Here is a 10,000-nt window from a genome sequence, read left to right on the forward strand (position 1 = left end):
ATGTAAAGACAACAAAGCCAATTGCGTTTGCTCCTCTTCTTCAACCAGCACTCCAGCTGACTTAACCGTCACAGGCGTCCTCTACGGTCACGGCGTGTGCAACTGGCCGGGATGCGAGTCTGTCTGCCATAACCTCCGACAGTTTATAAAGTAGGTGCATGATGCCGCCTTCATGACCCGCCCCTAGCCAGATAAGCCCATTGCTTTTTTTTAAATAAAACAAATTTTTAAAAAAGGCTTCGCTACACTTCTTAAAATAAATCCTGAATCACTGCCAATTACCCGTTGGTGGGCTACAGTCGTGGTAGCTATGCTAGTGTTGCTAACGTTTGTGTCCACCTGTCTCACTCCTTAATGTTACCTTGATGCATGTGATACTTAATTGGTTCTGAAACAGGGCTCACAAGTCGGAAAGTTTGTATAGTGAAGCAAATTTCTCCTTAAGAAACAATGTAAATATTAGGAGTGTCAAAAGAAATAGATTTTCGAATGAAGCGCGATTCTTATTTGTAACGATTCCTAATCGATTCAACAAAACCAGTTTTCTTTGAAGTAATATTCAAATGTATTAAAGCTGTTCATCTATTTTACGGAAGAATGTAGTTCATCATTGAACTGGCACCCAATGTTATTTAAAAAAAGTATTGATTTTTAAATCGAGAATCGTTTTGAATCGAGAACGATTCTAAATAGAATCGTTACCCCCAAGAATCGAATCGAATCGTGTGGTGCCCAAAGATTCACAGCCCTAATAAATACGAATAATAGTTTCCAGCCCCGACAAACGTACCTATTTTAACAAAGGCTTGTACACTTCGAACGACAAGCTGTGCTGTATGACAACACACAGAAGTCCCTTTGGTGCCCTCACATACGATCAGAAATCACAAAAATCCGTCACTTTAACGACCATATTGCTACAATAACAAACATTTTAAAAAGTAAAATCCACTTAACGTACCTATTTTAACAAAGGCTTGTACACTTCGAACGACAAGCTGTGCTGTATGACAACACACAGAAGTCCCTTTGGTGCCCTCACATACGATCAGAAATCACAAAAATCCGTCACTTTAACGACCATATTGCTACAATAACAAACATTTTAAAAAGTAAAATCCACTTAACGTACCTATTTTAACAAAGGCTTGTACACTTCGAACGACAAGCTGTGCTGTATGACAACACACAGAAGTCCCTTTGGTGCCCTCACATACGATCAGAAATCACAAAAATCCGTCACTTTAACGACCATATTGCTACAATAACAAACATTTTAAAAAGTAAAATCCACTTAGAGGAGAAAAAGGAGCAGAGAGAGGGGGGGAATGGAGAGGGCGGGGCCGTGTGTGTTTGTGTGTGTGTGCACAAAATGAATGAATGAAGCGTTCGTACACAGAGGCATATATGTTGCGGTCAAAAAGTTTGTAAATGGAAAAGTTCGCAAATAGAGGTGTTTGTAAATCAAGTTTCCACTGTTAATTTTGTGTATATGTCAAATAAAAGTACACAATGGTGCTTATTGGAGACACACAGGCGTAGACTAACAGTTCATTAGCATTAACCTCTAAAGGCTTAGTGGCCACATGCGTGGACAGCACCTTTTAGCTCTTATTTCCAAAATTGTGTACACTACTGAATTGGGGTCTTATGGACACTTACACTGCTATCTGGTGGTGTCAGAAGAGTATAACATACAATGGAATTTGGAAAAAAAAAAGTGTAAAAATAACAATTTGCATGTAACTACACGTGAAGTACACGTTTGTGCACTTATGGACTAAGTACATCATATTAAAAGATTATTTTTAGTTTGTATTCTGATTAGGGTCCAATAAGCCCAAATAGCAAAGAGAAATAAAAAAAAAGCTTGGGCCTTAAGAGGTTAAAGCTACAGGCCCGGACACAAAACAGCATGTTCCCAGTAAGCACTTTCCACATTTCCAGCATGAAGCCATGAAGAAGACTTGCAGAGTGGCCCCTTTGAGACATGCTTTGTGTTTCCTTAACGTGCGCGTTTGCAGGCACATGCGCTGCGAGCACACACTAGACGACAGAAGCACGGCTCAGTGCAGAGTCCAGATGCAAGTGGTTCATCAGCTGGAGATTCAGGTGGGCGTGAACCGGCCACTTCATTAGGCACACCTGCCTCACCTGTCCTCCGGTCCCTCCAGCTCCGCAAAGAACGAGAGCGCCTGCGAGCGATGACGGCTCACCTGCTACTTCCTGCTGCGGATCCCCACTCGGCTCCGGCAGGACCACCTCCGACACCATGTGATCTGTCAGCTGAACCGCTCTGTCGGCAGGTATGCGCGCCTGCGTGTAAAACAACAACACATGCTTTCATTCGGTGCTTAAGTATATTTGACACAAAAAGACTGCATTAGCTTAGCTATGGTTCCTGTAGTTCCGTTCACCAGGCCCAATTTGCAACCACTTCTCAGAATTTTAGGGACCTCAATGCAAAAAATGAAAATTGATTGAAATTTGCAACGATAATTAGTTATTTTTTTACTTTTTATTTTATTTTAAGAGTGTTTGTAACATCTGTTGTATTATTGCAAAAATGTAGATGGTACATTTGCATAATTTGACCGGAGGAGGCGGAGCCAAGACATACATACAACAAGCTGATTCATTCTCAAACTGTGGCACAAAGACGCAGGCTCATTATAGTAATTAGAAAAAATACTATAACACAAATGACCTAAGATATAGTATATGTATGTCAGGGGTGACTTGGGGGCCACATAGGGGGCCGACTGCATGTAAAGTTACTATAAACTATACATATATATACATGTATACAGTATGTGTTTACATACATTTATATATATAGATATATACACACATACATACATGTGTGTGTACATATATTAATATATTGGATATATAATAATAATTAATACATTTGGATAGTAAGAGTTTGTGAAAGTTCGACTTCTACCTTGTTTACTTCCGTGACGACCCCCTTAACGTTTTGTAATCAATAAGAAATATCAAAAGCAGCTAAAATGCGCAAAACATAGATAAGTGTGGAGAGAATGTTTAGCATTTTTCCCATCATGCTTTGTAATGCATTTGAATGGGTGTAATATTCTATGGTGCACAAACGTTTTATATAATGTCCAGAAAGTTCAGTGAGCAGGCTGTGTCCCATTTTTTTTGCACCCTGACTAGGGAAGCTTGTTTGCATTGGGCCATATTAGTAAATGCTGTGCACATTTCCATTCGTTGTTTAATTAAAGGTCAATGACCTAATCTACACATGTTGTCCACTAGATGGCAACACAATAGGAGCATCAAAATAGTCAGACTATTAAAACAATGCAATTTCCCTGTGGGTAAATTCTTATACCTGTATTATGTTAGTGTTTACCAACATCAAAGGCAAAACGTGTGTAATGTAGAATGATGTCAATGTAGTCATGTGAGCGTTTACATAGCTAGCGTTTAGCGCACTAGCTGCTTCTCCAAGAAATGCACAGTATCACCGTGAGTCTAAGTGATGCCATTAATGACGGTTTTACAATAATTCGAATTTGAAACGGTAATACTTATTGTCAGAAGTTTACTATCATAACGGTAATGGTTGCATGACTGTGCTATATGTCGCCATATCAACATGCCACTCCTAGTAATCAGACCCTACTTTTTCAAAAAAGCAACACATTGTAAGTCGCTTTTGCGCCACATAGGCAAACCGCACCGCTGCCACAAATACATTGCAGTCCTTTGGAAACACTGAACTGACGTATTGATTTTAAGGGCTTCTGGGGCCCAACATGTGTTTTAGTTGTCCACATTTCCTACACGTTTTGTCGTTTGTTGTTGTGTTCCGTCTCCTGTGTTGAGACGTGAAAACTAATCAGCTCTTCATCTTCACTCAGCAAACAATTTCACTGTTTAACTCAGACTAATTGACGTTACAAGTGCCCCCCCTCCGTGGCGAATCCAATCGCTCCGTCACGCGTCCTCTCACGTTCTTTTGTCCGCATAGCCCTCACCGAGTCCGTCACATGGCGCCCGGGTGTCCCCCCTGCCTCTTGCCAACATCAACTCCCAGTCGCAGAAGGAGTCCTGCCCCATGTCGCGTGTTGAGGCGGTGAGACGCCGCCATCACCCGTCCTTCTACTCTGCAGGTCCCCACATAGCTGAAACAACAACAAAAATGTCAGCACCAAGCGGCAAATTCCACTTTTTTCTTTCCCGCCCTCGTTTCAGAAAATGAACACGCGCTCTACAAGGACGCTGATATCAGACCACCGTTTACGTACGCAACCTTGATAAGACAGGTAGGTGCAAGGCTTGTCATTTTTTGTTTGCAGGCTTTTATGAGCGATCAGACCATTCCCTGCATAACACTTCTTTCTTCCAGGCCATCATGGCGTCACCAGACAAGCAGCTCACACTCAACGAAATCTACAACTGGTTCACTCGGACCTTCGCTTATTTCAGACGCAACGCCGCAACCTGGAAGGTGACCCCAAATGTTACTGCATGTTTGAAGACAGACGTATTGCACCTGATTCGTGCCATGAAAACATGTTACTCCTAATTTTATATCAAACTAAATACCAAAATTGGGACTAATCCTCCTGAGAACAAGTGTCCACTGCAGTGGACATTTTTGTATTTATTTTTTGCTTTATATATTGCGTCAGCGTTACACATTTTGGCCTGTTACACAAAAGGACTCATTTCCACTGCAGAGGACGCTGGTTCTCAGGAGGATACAGTATGTTGGCTTGAAATTCCAGTATAATATGGAATATTTCTTTTCCTAAGCGGAAAAAAGTTTTGAAAAAATAGAATTTTCCTGCCTTTTTCGGGTTTCGTCAGGACTCCCAATGAGGTTTTGGGACGTCTCCCACAACTACAGGACTAGTATTGTGCCGTTTATGAAAAACAGTTTTTAAAATGTATTGGGTAAAGCTCCCCCTTATTACATTTTAGCGAAAAAAAGTTATGGAAAATATAAATTTTGTGCCATTTTCGGGTTTTGTTGGGACTCCAAAAGAGGTTTTGAGACGTCTCCCACAACTCCAGGACCATTATTGTTCCGTTGAAGTGAGACAGTTTAAGTTTTTGGGGGGTAAGGGTCCCCCCCTTAAGACATTTTAGCAAAGACAGTTTTGGAAAAATAATAGATTTTTTACCATTTTCGTGTTTTGTTGGGACTCCAAATGAGGTTTTGAGAAGTCTCCCACAACTACAGAACCAGTATTGAGCTGTTGAATACAGTTTTTTTTAAATGTTTGCAAAAAAAAAGTTTCTGCCATTTTTGGGCTTTGTTGAGACTCCTGATGAGATTTTGAGATGTCTCCTACAACTAATAGACCAGTATTGCGCTGTGGAAGCAAGACCATTTTTTACATTTTTGGGTAAGGATCCCCCCTTCGATATTTTAGTGGAAAAAAGTTTAAAAACAAACAAACATTTTCTGCCATTTTCGGGTTTTGTCAGGACTCCTGATGCGGTTTTGAGACGTCTTCTACAACAAAAGGACCAGTATTGTTCTGTTGAAGCAAGACAGTATTTTTTACATTTTACGACATTTCAGGGAAAAAGTTTTGGAAAAATATAAATTTTCTGCCATTTTCGGGTTTTGTCAAGACTCCTGATGAGGTTTTGAGACATCTCCTACAACTACAGGACTAGTATTGCGCAGTTGAAGCAGGACAATTTTTTTCATTTTTGGGAAAAAAAGTTTTGGGAAAAATTAAAAAATTTCCGCCACTTTCGGGTTTTGTCGGGACTCCCGATGAGGTTTTGAGACGTCTCCTACAACTACAGGACTAGTATTGTGCTGTTGAAGCAAGACATTTTATTTAAAATTTTTAGGTAAAGGTCCCCCCTTACAACATTTTTGCGAAAAAAAGTTGAAAAAAAAACACATTTTCTGCCATTTTTGGGTTTTGTCGGGACTCCTGGTGAGGTTTTGGGATGTCTCCTACAACTACAGGACCAGTATTGTGCTGTTGAAGCAAGATAATTTTTAAAATTTTTGTTCGATCCTGGGCTCGGAATCGTTCTGTGTGGACTTTGCATGTTCTCCCCGTGACTGCGTGGGTTCCCTCCGGGTACTACGGCTTCCTCCCACCTCCAAAGACATGCACCTGGGGATAGGTTGATTGGCAACACTAAATTGGCCCTAGTGTGTGAATGTGAATGTGAATGTCATCTGTCTATCTGTGTTGGCTCTGCGATGAAGTGGTGACTTGTCCAGGGTGTACCCCGCTTTCCGCCCGAAGCAGCTGAGATAGGCTCCAGCAGTCCCCGCGACCCCGAACGGGACAAGCGGTAGAAAATGGATGGCTGGATGGATGGGTAAGGGTGCCCCTTACGACATTTTAGCGGAAAAAAGTGTTTTTAAAAATAAAAAATGTTCTGCCAGTTTCGGAATTTGTTGGGACTCGATGAGGTTTTGGGACGTCTCCTACAACTACAGGACCAGTATTGTGCTGTTTAAGAGAAACAGTTTTTACAATTTTTTGGGTAAGGGTCCCCCTTACGACACTTAAGCGGAAAAAAGTTTAAAAAAATATATACATTTTCCGTCATTTCGGGGCTTTTTTCGGGGCTCCCGATGAGGTTTTGGGACGTCTCCTACAACTACACGACCAGTATTGTTCCGTTTAAGAGAGACAGTTTTTAAAATGTTTTGGGTAAGGGTCCCCCCTTACCACATTTAAGCGGAAACAAGATTTTAAAAATATATACATTTTCTGCCATTTTCGGGTTTTGTTGGGACTCCCAATGATGTTTTGGGACGTCTCCCACAACTACAGGACCAGTATTGTACCGTTCAAGAGAGACTGTTTTATTAATTTTTTGGGTAACATTTTGGCAAAAATTTTTTTTTGGGGAAAAATATTAATTTTCTGCCATTTTCGGCTTTTGTCAGGACTCCTGATGAGGTTTTGAAACAGTTTCAAGAGGCACTTCCAAGACATTAGATGGCAGTACTGTATATGCTATCTACGGTATGTTGTCTAATTAGAAAGTAGATTTTTCCAGGATGTGTTATGTTGCGCCCTACAACATGTTTATACTGTAGGTATTGTGCTTATTGCACACCAGCTGTTTGATTGTAACATTCATCTCAGTTGTAGTTTTCATTACCAAATTTGGAGGTGTTGAATTCGCCATGTAGACTCGCTAATGCTATTACTAGCCTGTCTATGGCAAATCCTATGTAAATTAGCATGAAGCTAGCGCCTTTTGGAAGAGTGGAGCCTTACTTTACATTTGAGCCTTTTGTACCAAGCATACTTGCTTGGTTGGTGTTGAAAATTGCCAAATTTAGAGGGAGTTTGGCTGAGTCCGCGGCGAGCGCTGATCGAGCGATTGTTTACGTGAGCCCGGTGTTAAGTCTGCAACCGGACGTGACATCACGTGCAACGAAGGTATGGAAATATGGCACCGTTTGATTTTACGTGTACTGATGAAATCCGGTGGGGTGCCTATGAAAGTACCCAATTCGGTACACCTCCCTAATTCTTTCAATGCATTATATTATTAACCTTATTATATGTGTTTATTATCTTCTACACATTTTATAAAATTTATTTTTTAATATTTTATAATATTCTATTACATGTATTATCCTAAACACATTTATATTTACATTTTATTTGTATTATTTTGTATAATTTTAGGTATTTTTTACATTTATTATTGCTGAAACATCCCGTGAAATGGTCTCACATTTATCTATAGCGCCACCTGTTTGTCTGGCATGCACTTTATTTTTATTATTATTTTGTTTTTCTCTGGTCACTGTGCTTCAGAACGCGGTGCGCCACAACTTGAGCTTGCACCGCTGCTTCGTAAGAATGGAGACCGCCAAGGGCGCGGTGTGGACGGTGGACGAGGTGGAGTACCAGCGCAGGAGGTCCCAGAAGATGACGGGGTCAGTAAGGAGGAAACGTGATATTTGGATTTACAGTTGTGTACGACAACAAATTGACCGAGGAAGCACAGAACAAAAGTGCTTATTATGCTAATTTGTTGTCATCCAGGAGTCCGCCTTTGATGAAGAGCGGCCATTTTGGGTCCGTTTTTTAAAACACCAGCTGACAGGTGAGAGGAAAGATGACTGTGGAATGTTTCAAATTTGACCATTTTTGTGTCTTGCAGACGCCGTTTACTGACGTGACATTGTCTAGTTTCTGGAAACGACAAACGGACACGAGTCCAGCAGTGAGTATTTCAGCATCAGAATTTAAAATCTCTTATAGATAAATAAAATTACATTTGTCTTCCCCGTCTGGCAGGTACGCTTTGGAAATGTGACCGAACGGTAAATAATGGCGGTCTACAGCTGGGCGTGATACAAAATGGCGACCAGAAGGACTCATTAAGACTCATTAAGACTCAAATATTGTCATTAAAATATTCATATTGTGGCATAAAATATGCTACAAGTAGAGATATTGGTTGGAAATGGAGAGCTGTAGTTTGCGTACAATTTTATTTACGTCTTAAAGAAAACTGGGTATTTTATTGACATATTTTATTCACATTTGTCAATTTTCATCTCACTTTTTTGTGGTTTTAGGGACCAAACTAAATGTATATAAAAATAAAAGTTGAAAATTCTAAATAAAATCAGGTGATGCTACTCATATTGAAGTGTGTATATAACTACTGTACAATCTCATGTGCTATCATGATTTTTTTAAATCTATTTGAGTATTTGTGTACACTTTAATTGTAGTACAAACTGTGATGAACATTGAAATTTGATTGATTAAAAATCACTACTTTTTAATGTGCGCCTCTAATAAAGTGACTTCTTCCAGAAACTGTTGTGACTTTCTTTGTGTTGTTAAAATACATATATATAATATATATATGTGTAAAAAATATGATTTTCAGACTAACCGTAACAATTTTTTATCGATTCAAAAAAATCTACATTAACCTAAATTAATTTGAAAAATAAAAATAAAAAAATAAAATAAAATAAAAATAAAAAATATATATATATAATTTTTAAATCTCAGCTGCACATGGGCGGAAGGCGGGGTACACCCTGGACAAGTCGCCATCTCATCGCAGGGCCAACACAGACAACAGTCACACTAGGGCTACAACTAACGATTAATTTGATAATCTATTAATCCGTCGATTATTACTTCGATTAATCGATTAATAATCGGATAAAATAGACAAACTACATTTCTATCCTATCCAGTATTTTATTGAAAAAAAAAACAGCATACTGGCACCATACTTATTTTGATTATTGTTTCTCAGCTGTTTGTACATGTTGCAGTTAATAATTAAAGGTTTATTAAAAAAAATAAAAAATAAAAATAAACCTCTGCGCATGCGCATAGCATAGATCCAACGAATCGATGACTAAATTAATCGGCAACTATTTTAATAATCGATTTTAATTGATTTAATCGATTAGTTGTTGCAGCCCTAATTCACACACTAGGGCCAATTTAGTGATATAAGTTAAAGTACCAATGATTGTCACACATATATATATTTACACACACACACACACACACACACACACACACACACACACACACACACACACACACACACACACACACACACACACACACACACACACACACACACACACACACACACACACACACACACACACACACACACACTATATATATATATATATATATATATATATATATATATATATATATATATATATATATATATATATATATATATATATATATATATACACCTGTATATACACAACATATTGCCAAAAGTATTTGGCCACCTGCCTTGACTCACATATCACCTTTTACTGCTATTACAGCTTCAACTCTTCTGGGAAGGCTGTCCACAAGTTTGCGGAGTGTGTTTTTAGGAATTTTCAACCATTCTTCCAAAAGCGCATTGGTGAGGTCACACAGTGATGTTGGTGGAGAAGACCTGGCTCTCAGTCTCCGTTCTAATTAATCCCAAAGGTGTTCTATTGGGTTCAGGTCAGGACTCTGTGCAGGCCAGT

General features: G+C 39.3%; 1 protein-coding gene across 6 annotated transcripts in view; it reads left to right on the top strand.

Moving 5' to 3' along the window:
• The window catches only part of LOC133646879 (forkhead box protein P1-like), a 17,602-nt gene extending 8,810 nt beyond the window's left edge, over positions 1 to 8,792 (top strand). For 5 of the 6 annotated variants that reach the window (XR_009825372.1, XR_009825371.1, XR_009825373.1 and 2 more), the window contains 10 exons: positions 49 to 150; positions 2,025 to 2,112; positions 2,175 to 2,306; positions 4,001 to 4,142; positions 4,225 to 4,295; positions 4,379 to 4,480; positions 7,794 to 7,915; positions 8,025 to 8,085; positions 8,143 to 8,205; positions 8,280 to 8,792. Coding sequence is in view for 1 of the 6 variants with exons in the window: in XM_062042756.1 (XP_061898740.1) it covers positions 49 to 150; positions 2,025 to 2,112; positions 2,175 to 2,306; positions 4,001 to 4,142; positions 4,225 to 4,295; positions 4,379 to 4,480; positions 7,794 to 7,915; positions 8,143 to 8,161 (778 nt within the window). In the remaining 5 variants the exon portion in view is untranslated. The remainder of the gene's footprint in view (positions 1 to 48; positions 151 to 2,024; positions 2,113 to 2,174; positions 2,307 to 4,000; positions 4,143 to 4,224; positions 4,296 to 4,378; positions 4,481 to 7,793; positions 7,916 to 8,024; positions 8,086 to 8,142; positions 8,206 to 8,279) is intronic. The other variant, XM_062042756.1, reaches the window with a different exon arrangement.
• The last annotated feature ends 1,208 nt before the right edge of the window (positions 8,793 to 10,000 follow it).

Source organism: Entelurus aequoreus, linkage group LG03 (genome assembly GCF_033978785.1).
Source record: "Entelurus aequoreus isolate RoL-2023_Sb linkage group LG03, RoL_Eaeq_v1.1, whole genome shotgun sequence".
Taxonomy (NCBI): Eukaryota; Metazoa; Chordata; class Actinopteri; order Syngnathiformes; family Syngnathidae; genus Entelurus; species Entelurus aequoreus.